This window comes from Podarcis tiliguerta (assembly GCF_965153285.1).
Source record: "Podarcis tiliguerta genome assembly, chromosome: 2".
In the NCBI taxonomy this organism is placed as follows: domain Eukaryota; kingdom Metazoa; phylum Chordata; class Lepidosauria; order Squamata; family Lacertidae; genus Podarcis; species Podarcis tiliguerta.
In genome coordinates, this window is record NC_139535.1 from 88,206,829 (window position 1) to 88,223,231 (window position 16,403).

The following is a 16,403-nucleotide window of genomic DNA, read 5'->3' on the forward strand; positions in this document are numbered from 1 at the left end:
ACAGCATTTTCAGAGCTTAATTGATTTCTGCAGGTAGATTGACGTTTACAAGTCTGCCTTTGTCCTTGTCTAAAAAGATGCTACCCTGTTTACAGCCATTAATTCTTAGAACATCACACGAGCCATTGCTTGCCTGATCTGATGGGGAAGTTCCCCCAGTACAGATTGCACTAGGAAATCAGAGCTGAAATACTAACCCAAGGGGCAAAACTACCAAACTTCCTCATAGAACATTTCTCCTTAGGGGACTTGATGAGAAGAGTAGTGTAGAAGAAGTTAGAGAAGCAGTAGAATATTAGCAACCACCTAAAGACTAATTCATTCCTGCAAGCAAGCAGTGTTGAGTCTCTGACCAAACACATCGGGTTGCTGGACTTCACTGCCTTGTTGCACATGCATCATGCACAACTAGAACATTCAAAAATATATCATTGGCCACCCATGGTAAGGCATATCCCACTGAAGTGTACAGCAACACAGCAGAGGGGAGGCTTGAACCCAGGACTCCAGTGCTCTCTGTTCACTGGACTACATTGAAAGTCCTTAAATGAATCACGGTGCCAGACTTTACCCAGCGGTATATTATATCTATTCGAAAAAGATTGGTTAATGAAGAAATTACATTTCTTTCTACTCACGAGTGTTGAACTAACTGGCTGATGAAGAATTCAATGAAACACTACTTGTTATCCGGAAACACTGTTCAGCAGAGTTCAGAGTTGGACATCAGAATCAGACATTTGCTTATTATACAAAGCTTCACAGCTTGCACTCCGCTGGGTAAAGTCTGGCACCAGGATTCATTTAAGGACTTTCAGAGACTTTCAGAGACTTCAGTTTGCTAGTTTTGAAGTTTTGAATCAGTCCATAAAGTTTTTCACATTGTAATTGTTTCTGGCCATCGTGTTGCTTTTGATATTGCTGACTCATATTTTGCAACACAGGGGTTTGTTTGTTTACTCACTGGACTACACTGGCAGCTCAGTATGCGGGTATGCACCTGCTTTTTTGCTGAAGTCTTGGCAATGATGTTTGTCTGACAGGTTCAAGCTTTTATACCAAATAGAACAGCAAACTGGCAGATAAACAGAGATCAAAAAGGTGCTTGCCCTCAGAAATTGATGAAGCTCACCTGGATCAGCAATTGTCACAATGGTTTGAGGGTATTTGCCAACCTTCGCACCGAACCTGGGGTTGATGAGATCCACCGCAAACTGTTTCAACTGCTGATTGCGAAGAAGGGAGTCTATCTCCGTCAGCTCCAGCAATTTCACCTGCACCTCTTTCCGCTTTTCCCCAGGCTGGAAGACTATATCACCCTCCGCAAAAACATAATCCTTGGGAAGAGAGAGAAAGAGTTCGCTGAACAGTGTACTGATGCAACACAAATATATTCTACATCTCTAGCATCATATAATGGCTGCACAACTGTCAAAGGGTCTTCCTATAACCATGGCTATCAAGGCTCTCCCCCTATTAGTCAGCTCTATTGTGCTTACTTTGCCTTCCTGGGCAGTGAGATCCCGGGTCCTGTATGTTATCTGAGACTTCCCATTGTCCAGTATGTCACGAAGTACAGGGATCTTAGCCACCTGGTCAAAGCGGCTGTATGAATAAGCTGGCTCCTGGAAGCGAATGATGCTGTTTGCTAAAGGAATACAGAGACAGTGGTAATGGTGATATCGTGTCTACTAAGTGCCACAACTCATAGAACAAAACCCACACTTCAACATTACCCTGACTTATTTTCTAACATTTGGTGGCTAACTAGTTCCAACACAACAATTAACCACCCAAGGATACTCTGTAGAACCGAGAAAGGTAGTCAGTGCACTGCCGTGATATAGATCTAAAATTCAATCCACAAAAGGTCACCATGTTTATCTGCAGGACATAGAAAGTGATGTCTATCTCTACATATGGCTGTACAAGAGGTATGGAGAACCTGTGCCTCCCCCAGATGTTGTTGTTGGACTATAGCTCCTATCAGTCCTAGACAACATAACCAATGGTTAGAGATGATGGGAGTTGTATAGAAACATCTGGAGGCTGAGAAGTTAGCTTACTGCTGCTTTACAGGAATCCTGTCGGAGTTTTCAGACCGCCCAGAGACCTTCTCTGAGAATGTTGCCTGAGTTGAATATGCCATCATTACCTGATTGGCCTACAGACACATTTACCTTGCTCTTTAATAATGGTGATGTTGACAAGCCGGCGCCCAATTTCTGCAGTTCCCACAGGGACATCAGTGGCCTCCACTTGCAGCTGTTTTTCATCATCATCTTCTTCCCTGATGAAGAGGGGAACCCGGACATCCACCTGCTCCACTCCTTCCTGAAACTCTACCATGCCGTGAGCATCTTGGGTTGGGATGGAAGCACAAAAAAAGGATGTTTAGAGGGGAAGGCGTTCTTTAGAAAAGCATGCAACTCTTGGCTTTCATTGGAGGTCTAGCCATCAGCTGGTCGTAAACCTGTGTCTAGGCGGCATTAGTTCCGACAGCAGGTGGAATCCCACCTTGTTGACTGCTCCTCAATAAAAATAAACGACATGCCTTCACAATATGTCAGTGAGAAGGCTAGAGTAGAATCTTCTGGTCTTCTATGTGGAGGGAATATTTTGTACAGAAGAGCTTAACATCTTATGAGCCCCTACCTGCTGTAGGACATGGATAAAGTCCAGACAGAGGTTTACAACCTTGGTGAGAACTAGGACAAAATGTAGCATTCATCCTCACCTACCTTGGTCAGAGATTACAGTGTAGAAACCAGGGGACACTTTCAGATCGTTGAAAGCCTCTTGTGCAACATGCTTCTCTGTTACTTTCACAATCTCATTCTTGGCTGAGCGGGGAGCAGGGAGCACTGTGTCCACGATTGTGTGGTCCTGTCTGAAGAAGGCAGGGTGGGATGGGGGGGGGGGGAGAGGAAAATCAGGATCTGTTTACCTAGACTATCAGCAATATGAAGTCACTGCTCACATACTCGTACACACAATGATTTTCAGCCACTGATTTGGAACAAGTGCCAGTGTGAAGACTCTTTCCACAGCAATGGGGCCAGATGAAAGCTAATTCACACCACTCAAATAGGGAGTGCTTGCAGCATATCCATAGAATAAACACTACTGCCACACTAAAGGGGTAACACAGGTCTGCAAAAACTATTGGCCAGTCACAGTTCCCTGGCGTAAGTGAATCCACTTCCTCTGCTACAGCGTTCGTCACAGGGAAACATGGTAGACAAATTATAATTGTGAGCTGCTTTGAGTTCAGCATTGTTGTTGAGATACAAACATGACATCAAATCAAAAACTCTGAAGGCATGGGAAGGGACCATAGAACGACCATTTCTGCTCACACAGCAGGGGCAGCTCTTAGTTCTGCTTAGGAAGGGCTAACATCGATCTACTTTCCATCCCACAAGCAGTGAGAAGTTAACTGGCAAAGAAGATGATGATCTCTGCAGTGCAGAGAGCAACGATGCTAATGATACAGTTGTAAGAAGACATCACAGTTCCTGAGTGGTGGGTGAAAACTCTCACAGAATAAGCACAGCAATGGAAAGTATCCAAACGTCTACACCTAGATGGAAAGCAAGAAACGAATTCCTTACCTTTTCCCAGCATTTGGCTGCAGCCTGGAGAGTAAACAGACAATATGCATAATTTTAGTTACAATCCAAGGAGAAACACATAGATTTTTTTGGTTTGGCCTTTCAAGCTTCATACATACTCTGACCTGGGGAAAGCTGTTGGGACAAGAGTTCTAATCCTACTACTTTATATTCTCTATATTCTTTCAAGGATGCCCCCTAGACTTAATCACACCAGACGTTCAGCCATGTTTTACCCATTCTCATCTTTAAAAGGAGCACCCACTGGAAGAGATCTCACTGTTTCTCTACATGCCAGTTGCCCCCTCCCAAAGTAACTCACCTGAATTTTGTCTGCTGAAATTTGTGGGCACCGGGGATAACCCTGTAAACCTCATTGAGCTGTGAAGACGAAGAGAGAGTGTCACTAACTCAGATTTCCTGGTGTTCAGCCCAATGTCCAGATTAAGGGGTTTAGTTAATTCCACTTGATTTCCTTATGTTGAGCAGACAACAACCATATGCTGTCTCTTAACTCAAATCCAAGAAAAGGAAGCTTGCATTGGCTTGATTGTACTCCCCCTGCCCACCCATTCCTCAGTAGCAAACCCAGTAAAGGTAAAGGTAAAGGAACCCCTGCCCATACGGGCCAGTCTTGACAGACTCTAGGGTTGTGCGCCCATCTCACTCAAGAGGCCGGGGGCCAGCGCTGTCTGGAGACACTTCCGGGTCACGTGGCCAGCGTGACATCGCTGCTCTGGCAAGCCAGAGCCGCACACAGAAACGCCGTTTACCTTCCCGCTAGTAAGCGGTCCCTATTTATCTACTTGCACCCGGGAGTGCTTTCAAACTGCTAGCTTGGCAGGTGCTGGGACCGAACAACGGGAGCGCACCCCGCCGCGGGGATTCGAACCGCCAACCTTTCGATTGGCAAGCCCTAGGCGCTGAGGCTTTTACCCACAGCGCCACCCGCAAACCTAGTAGGCAGCATTATTCCTGCTCCTTACATTCTCCTCCACATCCTTTTGCAGTTGCTCATGCTCACGGCTATCTGGTTTTGCAAGGTTTTGAGTGAAGAGCCGGGCCAGTCTCAGAGACACTCCATATGGAACTGGATTCAAGGAAACAAATCAATCAGCAAGAAACACTACCAGCAAATAGCATGCATGTGGAGACATGAGATGTAGCAATGGGGGTGGGTGGGCAGAAGCAGTAGAGCCATTTTATTATTGTTAGCTGAATTTTGAAATCAAAGGCTAGAATCTGATTTAGGACATGTCTGTCAAGCACACATAATCTGATTTAATAGTGATCCTGTTTCCTTCCCATCAGTCAACTGTAGTTGCGTGAGAGACCTAGGGATCTCTAACAGATAAATTATCAGCACAGTTGCTCATGATGATACTGTTCTCTTATATGGCTGTATCATCTCAGAACGAAAGCCAGGGGTGAGGGAATGCCCCTTGTTTGAAGAAGCTCCAGTGTCAAATCCCTTTTCAGGTGGAAAGCCAGCAGGGTAGAGGCTTCAAGCCCTCAGGGATAAGGTTTCAAGCTACACAGACAACTTACCTAACTGGAGAGAAATTATGACATGGGGAAGTGTTCTAAGAAGTAATTTCCCACATGCATTCATGTGAGAGGAATGTGCATGTTCAAATCAGCTTAGGATCAGATTCTGAGAGGACAGAGGGACCACTCCCCCCCCCCCCATCTTTGGCTCCAGTTAGCTCCTTCTCCACCTTGCAAAATGGGCACTTACTCAGGTCCTTGGGATTGAGAGCTAAGGAAGAGAAGCCTTCCTTATGCACATTGTTGTTGATCTTCCAGTGAACTGTGTCTCTGCCTTTCAGGTTGCCGCTGCGAACCATGGGAGTGTCTAGGTGGTCCGAGGTCATGAGGCTTTTTCTGAGCAGGTAGTGGTCCTCCTTGAAACCAACAGTGCGGCCTTCGGAGAAAGAAGAGGAGTTAGAACATAGAAATAGCAACTGCCCTGTTCAAGCTTTACATCTTTCCCATAGACAAGAGTAATCGGAATAAGAGGACCTCACTTCAAATGCAGAAACAACTTGTTACCTACCTAGCAAGGTTTCCCCAGGATTTTTTCTAGATGAGAGCCAATTCTAGTTGGGTAAATGGAATTCAGGTTGCTGGCAGCAGGCTGTATTATTGTATAATGCTGCCAAACACCTGCCCTCTTTTGACCTGTGGGTCTTTATGCTCACATAAGAATGGTACTTGTTTTCATGCCTTTCGTTTGATTCACATGTTACATTTTTAGCATGTACCCATATTATATATGCCAGAAACTAAACATGTGGTGTACTGAGATACTTTTTTAAACACACACACACACTGCATATTTATGTATGTATGTATGTATGTATGTATGTATTCCACCCTTCATCTGTAGATCTCAGGGTGGTAACATAGGTACATGGTAAAGAGCACTCCTGACTGACCATGGTTCCCTACAGTATATACTCTCATATGGGAATATTTTCCTGATACAAATGTCAGTCATGTCTGGCTGCTTGGTTTCCAGGGAATGAATGCAGAGCCCATCCTACCCACCCCGTGCCCATCATGCAACATGACTGAGAGTAAGAAAAGTCTATAAGCTTACCTGCTAAGAGATTAGTGTGGCGCAAGCCCCCAAAATACAAGCTAATAAATTTGCACACAAATGGCTTAAACTGAAGTTACTGTTGATGTAGTTTCTTGTGTGACAGATGCTTCTCTGCCATGTTCCAGGACACTGTAATCCATAGCTGTCAATGTTTCCCTTTTTTAAAGGGAAATTCCCTTTTTCCGAATAGGATTCCTCGCAAGAAAAGGGAAAAGTTGACAGCCATGCTGCAATCAGAGTTCCAGTAGTAGTCATGGCTCTGTTCTGCCTAACAAGACAGGCTTCAGAATTTTGCCTCAGGCCTTACCTTTTACTATCTAGGGGATCACACAATTCAATGCCATGTGTGTGCTTTGATGATGTGAGGCTTCAGATAGTGATACTTCACATCTCCAAAACCAAAGGGCATCTGGTAAGGGGCTTAGAAAATCCTTGCCTGCTTTAAGACTGCAGACAGCAGTTGCCTAGCAGTGTTCAGGGGCAGATAAAACAAGTGGCTAACTCAGCTGCCAACCTCACAGTATCTAGGCCTTCCTCTCCCCATCCCCATGCAATGCTTCACCCACCCCAAAGACCACATATAAATTCAAAAGAAGGTACCTCGTGCACAACAGGGTAGCAGAGCCAGGCAACCCTAAGTGGCAAAAAGAAAAACAGCAATAGTTAGGAGAGGGAATTCTTTTGAACGTGACGATGAAAAACGAAACTATGGGTAGGAGGACAAACATCTTCCCTTGGGGTAGTTGAGACCAGAAGATCCACTCATCAGGGATGGGGCTTGCTACACAGCAACATTCAAGCCTGCCTAGACTGATTTTCAGCCTAGGTGCCACTTAGAGCTATCCAGGCTGCTCCCTACCTAGTTGTCCTTTGGCCCTCAGCTTTCCTTGTTCTACCTGAACTTGCCCTCTGTTCTGACACTGCCTTGCTGGAACCTGACTGTTGCTTGACCTGCCTTTATTTCCTGCGTCTTGAACTGTATCTGCATTAGTGTCTCTAGACTCTTGCCTTTCACATGCCTTCATTTCCCCAGAACTCTACATTAGGCAAGTTCTCTCTCATTCGCCACTCTTGGCTAGATAGATCACACCCACGCCACCAATTACTCCATCTGAAGTTCCCCTTTCTCATTGCAGGGTGGAAGTCTTGGATCTTACCTTGCAACAAGCACAGAACTTCCAGCACAGCAGAAGAAGCAGCCCCAGGAGGAGCATCAGCAAAATGACTAATGGGATAAGCCAAAGGAAGCTTCCTGATGGGCACTCTGTAACAACAGGAAAACCTTCATGGTTAGGCAGGGGTAGCTGGGAAACTAACAGAATTTGGGCACAGCAGGGAAAACAGAGGAAGAACAGAGGAAGCTGCCTTATACCGAGTGAGACCATTGGCCAATCTAGCTCAGTTCTGCCTACCCAGAGGCTCTCTCCCAACCCTACCTGGTGGTGCCAGGGATTTGCCTTCAGACCTTCTGCATGCAAAGCAGATACTATACCACCCAATTACGGCCCTTCCTTATGACAGGACTGGCCTAAGAAATTTTCTGCCTGAGCCAAAGGATAAGATTGTCCCCCAGCCACTCTTGATTCCACTTACAGAATCCAATTAGACTGGCAAATGAATCTTACTTCAACAACAAAGAAGAGGCAACGTCCTCCATCGTGCATGAAGGCAGAAAGCTGTGTCCTCCAGAATCTCACTGCCTCTTTCCAGTATCTGCCGCTTAATTTTACCTAAGGAAAGGGCTGTCTCTGCAGGTGAGGGGGCAAGATGATGGGAAGGCTCTAAGCTCTGTGACTGAGCTCCTACGTCCCATGCAGAAGTTCACAGGATCTGGGATCTTCAGGAAGAGCCAGGAAAGACTTCTGTCTGACACCCCAGAGACCCACTGCCAGTCAAGTTAGATGGACCAAATGTCTAAGATAGCTTTCTAAGGGGCAGAAGATCCTGTTATGATCAGAAATCAGTTTCACAGATTTGACTTTGTCTAGAAATCTGCATAATGGGGTTAGTTAAGCCTTCATTATTAAAACATGCCTCAGAAGATCTCAGACTATGCAAGTGTACAACTCTGACTACGAATCTGGAAAGAGAGAAAAGAGCTGCCTCAGTCTTGCATCTCTCCCTAGAACATCATTACTTACCTTTCTTCCTTTGCACAATAATGGTGCCATTAAGCTCTGGGTTGGAATCCTCTTCCATGCGATAGTGGTACCTGCAGTCATCCTCTTCATCTTGATACGAACAAATTGTATTTAGATCTTCCTCTGCAGAGACAAAGAAAAATTATAAAATGCTACCAAAACATCTTCAACATTCCTGATATTGTCTTTATTGCCACCAACACAGGAGCAAAGTTCTGAAGACTTTGCGAGCCACATCAGGCAGGGCTTCATTGAACTCTTACACCAGTCTTTGGGGCAGTGAGAAACAGCAGGCTGAGGTTCCACTGTCCAGAAGGCAGTAGCTTAGTCAGAAATGTGATACAGTGCACACTGTCTTTAACAAGGAGAAGAGGAGGTTAAGGGGTGATATGATAGCCATGTTCAAATATATAAAAGGATGTCACATAGAGGAGGGAGAAAGGTTGTTTTCTGCTGCTCCCGAGAAGCGGACACGGAGCAATGGATACAAACTACAAGAAAGAAGATTCCACCTAAACATTAGGAAGAACTTCCTGACAGTAAGAGCTGTTCGACAGTGGAATTTGCTGCCAAGGAGTGTGGTGGAGTCTCCTTCTTTGGAGGTCTTTAAGCAGAGGCTTGACAACCATATGTCAGGAGTGCTCTGATGGTGTTTCCTGCTTGGCAGGGGGTTGGACTCGATGACCCTTGTGGTCTCTTCCAACTCTATGATTCTATGATTCTATGATTCTACAAGGCAACCATTCTCTATGGTTAAGGTTTGCCTGTTCATGCTATTGGTGAACTGTATGAACTGAAGGCTATGCCCTTGGAACCAAGACACACACTTGATTTGATGAACCATCTTAATATGGTGAACGTGTGTACACCCCGATGTGCAACTGTGTACACATTTATCCTTTGAAAATAGGTGAAGGAAGCATAATGTGTATTATTCATACATAGGTAGTGATGCAAGCATGTTTACCATGTTTAGATGTGAGTGCAAGATGGGGTAGGAGGAGGCCCAACTAGTGTGTGGTGTTGCATGGCCTGTGCTCATTCCATAGTTACTCTACTACACTTTGCGATGAAATGGCCCACAGTTGCTTCTGCAAGAGTCAGCAATACACAAGCTGGTGAACACTGATCAATATGTCTCCTGAAATAAGTAGTGGGTTCAGTTGATAAGGAAGTTCTGTACAGGACAGATGAACACAATTTTGTTTCCACCAATGCACTGTAAGAGGAGGACTGCTATCCATGCCAGTGATAGAGAATCTGTGGCCCTCCAGTTGTTGCTGGACTCCAGCTCTCATCAACCCCAGCCACAAACCTTATGGCTAGGGAGGATGGGAGTTATAGTCCAGGAACATATATGGATAGCCACAAGTTGACCACTCATACTCTTTGGCCTACAGCTGAACATCAAGGAAATCATGGTACCTTGTTCCAGTTCATCCACTACTCGGATCTTGTAACGGCAGTTTTCACATTTCTTTCCCTTCTTCTCTCCAGTCCCCCAAGCCTGGCACTGAACACAGGTTCGGACATCTTCTCCACACACATGTCGGTAGCCCTGTTCACCAGAGAGAGGACATCAGTCTATAGAAGTATTGAAGAGACAGAGTGAAAGACCAGCAGAGGTGGAACATTTGACTTTCGGAAGAGTGCTTGAAAGCAATACATACATTTATATTATCGGAGAACAGGAAGGAGAGAAGGAACAAGTTGTTGCATGGAATACATAAGACACACAGGGCTAAGTTAATCACTGCGCTGTGAGTTGCAGAGAACTCTCTTGTGAAAGAGGCTGTTACTGCAGCAAATAAATAATCGAAATGTTCCCTGTTGCAGTCCCGACGAAAGAAGAATGGATGCAAAAAATAATGGAATACGCAGAAATGGCAAAACTTGCCAGAAAAATAAGAAATCAAGATAACAAACTTTTTAAATAAAAGAATGGAAATGGCTTATTGAAAATTTACAAATAAACTGTAAACAGATAAGAACATTGGTAGGATTGTTGTAATAACCTGCAGTTTTATAAGAGTACAGTCGTACCTTGAAAGCTGAACGGAATCCGTTCTGGAAATCTGTTCAACTTCCAAGGTGCGGCTTCTGATTGGCTGCAGGAGCTTCCTGCAGCCAATTGGAAGCCGCAGAAGTCCTGCTGGACATTTGACTTCCAAAAGAACGTTCGCAAACCGCAACACTCACTTCTGGGGTTGCAGTGTTCGGGAGGCAAAACGTTTGACTGCTAAGGTGTTCGTCAGCTAAGGTATGACTGTATACATTTAAAGTAGATGAATAAACGATTACGTTCAGTTAATTTGGAATATGAGGAAATTTTTTTTTTTAAACGCAGAAAGATTATTGAAATGTATAAAATTGAAAATCATAAATAAAAAGTAGAAAAAATAAAGAAATTCGCTGTTGTAGATAGAGTGTGCTCATCTTTTGCTTGGTCTGGCTTGTAATGGAGATATCATAAGTAAGGGCTGCCAGGGAAGTTCATATTAACAGGGGAAAGCGGGAGCAAGGGAGTGACCATGTGTGGCTACATTTGCAGTGATCTCTATTTGTCAAATATGCATAAGGAAGAGTAGATGTGGTTTTAAAAGCACAAAGAATAATCTTTCAAATATAACATAAGAATCGACCCAAAGTCCTAGTCATCGGCTATATAACACTCTAAGCATGCTGACCCCCCTAAAGTCACCGGCTTCATCTAAGAGCTTACCAGGGCATAACTGGTTTCGCAGGTGGGTTCAATGTAGAGGGCGGGGTTACTACAGATGCATCTGCCGCATTCACATCTCCCGCGCCCATTACAAAGAATCTGCAAGAGACAAGGGCAAGTACTGAAAGTTCATTTTCAGGTGATACATCATCTTCCATTCTGAAATGGCAAAACCTTACCCAAATTCAGTTGAGGATATTTTTTCCCCCACAGCCAAGAGGAAAGTGCTGCTTCTCACGATCTTTGGAGGCTCCCTGTAACCCAACTGCCCTTCCACCTCTCGCTTCTGAGCTGATGGCAGTTCCCTGACAGTCTGACTCAGCATAAGGGAGTTTTCTGTGTCCTACCTCCTCTCTGAAGATGCCTTAAATCCATTAATCAGTCTACCAGCTCAAGTCCATTATTGTCTACTCTGACTGGCAACACCTTGCCCAGGGTCTGGATAAGTGAGGACTTGAATTTGGGAACATCCCAATGCAAAGCATGAGGCCTCTACATCAGCTTTGAAGTCACCCAGCCGTCTATTTAAACAGAACTCTCTCTGATCTTCAGGCTGTTGTACATGAAGGAATACAGCATCCTATCTCCCTTGTTTATCATTCTAAGAAGGGCAGGGGGGAATAACTTACCCCACTGCTGGGGATACAGGTCTCATTGCTTGTGGGACACTCACAGCCAGGGCCTTCCCAACCACTTTCACATGCACACTGACCCATGTAGCAGCGCCCCCGATCTGCATAGAGGAAGGAAACAAGGATAGGGTTTCATAGAACTCAGCCTACACTTACATGGCTGATATAGCTCAAGATTCACATCTTTGGCAAAGTGCCACAATGCCCATAGTTATGTCGGGAGCTTTTGGAGGTTTGTTGTTGTGTTGTTGTTTTTTGTATCTTAGATGTTTTGTGCTTTTAAAAATTATGAATAAAATGAAAACAATAAAATGTATTGCAATAAATACAATACCATTTCACGCTGTGGCTGCAGGAGCGTTATAAGGTGGAAACAAATGTTGACGTCAAATAAAGGTCTGTACAGTACAGTAATGTGAAATTAAGGAGGGAAGTCCTAACATTTTTATCTATCGAAGGATCACAATTTTGGGTCAGTCATTAAGTGAGTACTGTTGAAAAACAGCTATACAACAAGGCCATGGAAGATGTATATACAACAGGGGTAGAGAAAATCTGTGTCGTGAAGCATTTAAGGGTGTCTTTATCCAAATGTGGTAGAAGTGCAAACCATTCAGAAGCTTTAAATGACTATAATCAAGACAAAGAAATGGGGAACGTTAAGCTACTGTGTTTTCTACTTGATGGATTCATCGAGTATGCCTCCAACATTTTATAAAGGTTGATGCACAAAGACAACAACATGGTCTTGTTTGCTGCAATAAGAAAGGCCAAGTACTGGAAAGGGAAAGGTGAACCAGAGAATCCATAGTATATTTCGATTCACACTGCAGTCCTAACCACACATACTTGGGACTTAACTTCAGAGTACTTGGCATTCAGACATAGTTTTTAGGAAACCGCTAATGCTCAGGTCAACATCAATCTGACCTTGGCTGCAGCCAGATACAGTGAATGCAGGGAATCTGTTTAAAACACAGTATTTTGCCCACTCTGTCACTGGGCTAATCTCTACGGAAATGGATCACGAAAACACCTTTTGTTTTCCCTTCACTTGAGAGTGTAACTGATGCCCTCTAGAGGCTTTCAAAGAGAAGATGACAGATCTATGACCAACCACTAAAGGCTTTTCTTGGCATTAGCTGTACAAGCCTAGGGGGATTCAAAGGCAAAGAATATGAGGAAGGTGTGATAGCCTGCAGAAAAACTCAAACACTATAACACTTTATAACTGGGGCAATAGGTTTGGGGAGGCTCTTCTATTCAGTCACTAACACAATAGTGAATCCTTTATAATCTATGATCTAGTTGTGGTGTGATTTCACAAGCATCTGAGAACGGTGCAATGCTAACTGTGCCTGCTAAGGCCTATCGGATTCAAGGGAGCTTACTCTCAGGTAAATGGATTCAGGTGTGTAGCCTTAGCCTGCAGCAGAAAGTTGTAACCACCTGAGGGCAGACCTGAAGCCTAGTCACTGCTCCAGAAGGCCTCACTCACCGTTGCAGAGGAATCCAGAACTGCGGGGACACTGCAAATTGTCAAATTCACAAAAGCGGCCCTCAAAACGCTGGGTCCGACCTTCAGAATAGCACTCGCATTGCCCACAGAGGCATTCACCTTGCCCTGAGCAGGGCTCTGTATCCCCTGGTCGTACGCAGGCCGCATCGTCAGTAGAGGAGGTGGTAGAGCAGTTACACGTAGCTCCCCGCCTGTCAAGGAGAAAGGACATCAAGACAAAGACTGAGAAGGGCCTCAAAGGTCTGACATCTTGCTTAGAAGGCATGGTGCAAAGAAATGATAATAATTGGTCACAGCTCAACCTTTCTTTGCCATGAAGTGACTATTGAGAGGTGAAAGTGTGGCTCAGAGAAAAGCAGACAGCATGAGTCCAACATATATTTGAGTCTAAAAATTTCCTGCTTCCTATTCGTAGTTGATTTGGAACATAACGTTGAACCATGGTTACCATTAACCAAGATTTCTAAAACAACAGTAAACCAGTAGTTTATTGTCCAGTAGTTTGGAGGATGAATTGTTTGGGTTAGGTTGCTGGTCCCATAGATTTTTTATTTATTTTTTGCTGCTACACTGCTGCATTTTATTGATATCTGATGTTTTGTGTTTTATTTTATACAGTTGTCCTTATGCTTCTTATTCGAAGCTGCACTGTGTTCCAGATTGGAGGGAGGGCAGGGCCCAAATCAATCAATCAACTGATATTTTCTGCTGAAGGAAATAGAAAACGCACACCCCACTTAATAAAAAATAAGGATGAGGTATTTACCAGCCTGCATTGCAAACGCACTCTCCACAGGCGAAGTTCCCCCTGAAATTGCACCTAGGTGATAGGACTTCCTGTTGCTGCAAAATACAAGAGAAGAGATGTTATTGAACTTTATTCTAGGGGATCAGATTTAGTCACATGTCCTTCAGAGAAAAAATAATGGTAGCCACTAGTTTTGCTTCTATATGCAAACTTAAAGAGCTCATACAAGAGTCAGATTTCCTATAACATTAATATCTAGAGCCATTCTTGGGGTAGGACAACCAAAGAGGAGAACAAAAAAGTACCAGTTCACAGGGGCAAGCGTCGCAAATGACTGAGGCTGCTACTTCCACGTTGTTACCGAAAGAGGAGGGCTTAATGTGGAAAACGCCATCCCGATCTTTCTCCGGGAGACTGCAGACATGCTTGTCGCCCACTTGCTCATGAGCTTTCACACGTACTTTGAATCTGCCCTAGATGGAAGAGAGAAGTCCTGTTCATTTGCTGGATTGATCCAAAGAGAGAAAGACAAGAGAGATATGCCACTTTAAACAGCAACCTGGAAGGTGAGCGGCTAGGTACAAGGCTGAACACGTAGAAACAAGGAAATGGATACTGCTAACTTGCTTCCGAGATGGATAAGAAGTGTATGTTCCCGATGCTGCACCACACTGGCTGGCAGCATCCCCCCCCCCCATGTATAAGTAGCTGGGTGGGATGGAGATACAACTAGAAAACCTACACGATGTGGTGGTGGTCTGGGATATGGGGCCCTGCTCTTCCTGTCCTGAACAGTTATTGTTAATGGCTGCTTCCAGATGGTGCTACCTAATCATCGCTCTCAAGTTCTGAACCAGAAGTGAATTGCAATTGACTTTCCACACTAGTAGGAGTATTGCACTTCTGTGAGTCTTACTTTGTCCTGCCCATCCTATCAGGTGTGACGTAGCTGCTGCGGGTGGGCGCATTTGAAGGTCAGCAACACACATTCGCTATTCATTCATTCAGTTTATATCCTGCCCTTCCTCCTGAGGGAAACCAGGGCAGCTTGTGGTGAATGCCTTTTTCTTCAACCCTGTTTTCAAAATCAATCTTTTTATGAGCAGTAAAACACTTTCCTGCCTTTTTTTCTGAAATGGAGGAATAACTCTTAATACCGTCGTGCTTTGTTGCTGCTGCTGCTGCTGCTGCTTGTCTTACAGTGCTATAACAGTATACTAATGCAATTATGGGGACGCGGGTGGCGCTGTGGGTTAAAGCCTCAGTGCCTAGGGCTTGCCGATCGAAAGGTCGGCGGTTCGAATCCCCGCGGCGGGGTGCGCTCCCGCTGTTCGGTCCCAGCGCCTGCCAACCTAGCAGTTCGAAAGCACCCCTGGGTGCAAGTAGATAAATAGGGACCGCTTACTAGCGGGAAGGTAAATGGCGTTTCCGTGTGCGGCTCTGGCTCGCCAGAGCAGCGATGTCACGCTGGCCACGTGACCCGGAAGTGTCTTCGGACAGCGCTGGCCCTTGGCCTCTTTGAGTGAGATGGGCGCACAACCCTAGAGTCTGTCAAGACTGGCCCGTACGGGCAGGGGTACCTTTACCTTTAATGCAATTATGCAATTTCTATTCTGAACTTAAAAATGGAAAGCATAATGCTGGTGGTCAACAAAAGAGGTTTAAAGACTCTCTCAAGGCAAATCTAAAAATTGAAGTATAAACACCGACAACTGGGAAACACTGGCCTGTGAGCGCTCCAACTGGAGAACAGCCTTTACCAAAGGTGTCGTGGACTTTGAAGACACTCAAACTCACAATGAAAGAGAGAAACGTGCTAAGAGGAAGGCACATTTGGCAAACCCTCACCATGATCAACTCGCACCTGAAAACCTATGTCCCCAATGTGGAAGGTATGTGTGGATCCAGAATTGGCCTCCACAGTCACTTATGGACTCAATGTGAAGACTGTGTTCATGGAAGACAATCTTACTTGGCTATGACTGATTGTCAAAGAAGCAGCAGCAGCAACACATTTTTAGCAACCTGGTTAATGATTGCTACCAGAAAGGGATGGATGCATAGATATCATCATGACATTATAATATTGTACAGCTATACTTCTTTATTTTAAAAAAGGAAAGTATTTTAGTGCTAATTAAAAGTTTGATTTAATAAAACACACATAAATGGGGTCATAAAATGGCAGCAACCACTTATGATGAATATGTGTTGAATATGTGTTCCATCCATGTCAAAACTCCACCATTTACAAACAATTAGTAGCTCTAAAGCCATATGCATATATGGAGACTGCTCTACTCTTCTTCTGGAAATAATTGGACTCAGTGGCATCATCTGAATGCCCAGGTCAGGGATGGTTTGAGGCAAAACAGGAAGTGCTGCCATGCTCTGCTGTTGCCGCCACCAACACTGCCATATT

General features: G+C 44.6%; 1 protein-coding gene across 13 annotated transcripts in view; it reads right to left on the minus strand.

Annotated features, from left to right (window-relative positions):
• Positions 1 to 16,403, minus strand: part of ITGB4 (integrin subunit beta 4) — a 66,460-nt gene that overhangs the window by 21,193 nt on the left and 28,864 nt on the right. For all 13 annotated transcript variants that reach the window (XM_083429810.1, XM_083429809.1, XM_083429819.1 and 10 more), the window contains exons 11-27: positions 14,287 to 14,454; positions 14,000 to 14,076; positions 13,213 to 13,424; positions 11,712 to 11,815; positions 11,083 to 11,181; positions 9,786 to 9,918; positions 8,361 to 8,483; positions 7,377 to 7,483; positions 6,820 to 6,853; positions 5,353 to 5,538; positions 4,601 to 4,704; positions 3,937 to 3,995; positions 3,615 to 3,638; positions 2,742 to 2,890; positions 2,181 to 2,360; positions 1,500 to 1,648; positions 1,133 to 1,337 (exon numbers count right to left, since the gene is read on the minus strand). In XM_083429810.1, coding sequence (XP_083285936.1) covers positions 1,133 to 1,337; positions 1,500 to 1,648; positions 2,181 to 2,360; positions 2,742 to 2,890; positions 3,615 to 3,638; positions 3,937 to 3,995; positions 4,601 to 4,704; positions 5,353 to 5,538; positions 6,820 to 6,853; positions 7,377 to 7,483; positions 8,361 to 8,483; positions 9,786 to 9,918; positions 11,083 to 11,181; positions 11,712 to 11,815; positions 13,213 to 13,424; positions 14,000 to 14,076; positions 14,287 to 14,454 — 2,113 coding nt within the window. The remainder of the gene's footprint in view (positions 1 to 1,132; positions 1,338 to 1,499; positions 1,649 to 2,180; positions 2,361 to 2,741; positions 2,891 to 3,614; positions 3,639 to 3,936; positions 3,996 to 4,600; positions 4,705 to 5,352; positions 5,539 to 6,819; positions 6,854 to 7,376; positions 7,484 to 8,360; positions 8,484 to 9,785; positions 9,919 to 11,082; positions 11,182 to 11,711; positions 11,816 to 13,212; positions 13,425 to 13,999; positions 14,077 to 14,286; positions 14,455 to 16,403) is intronic.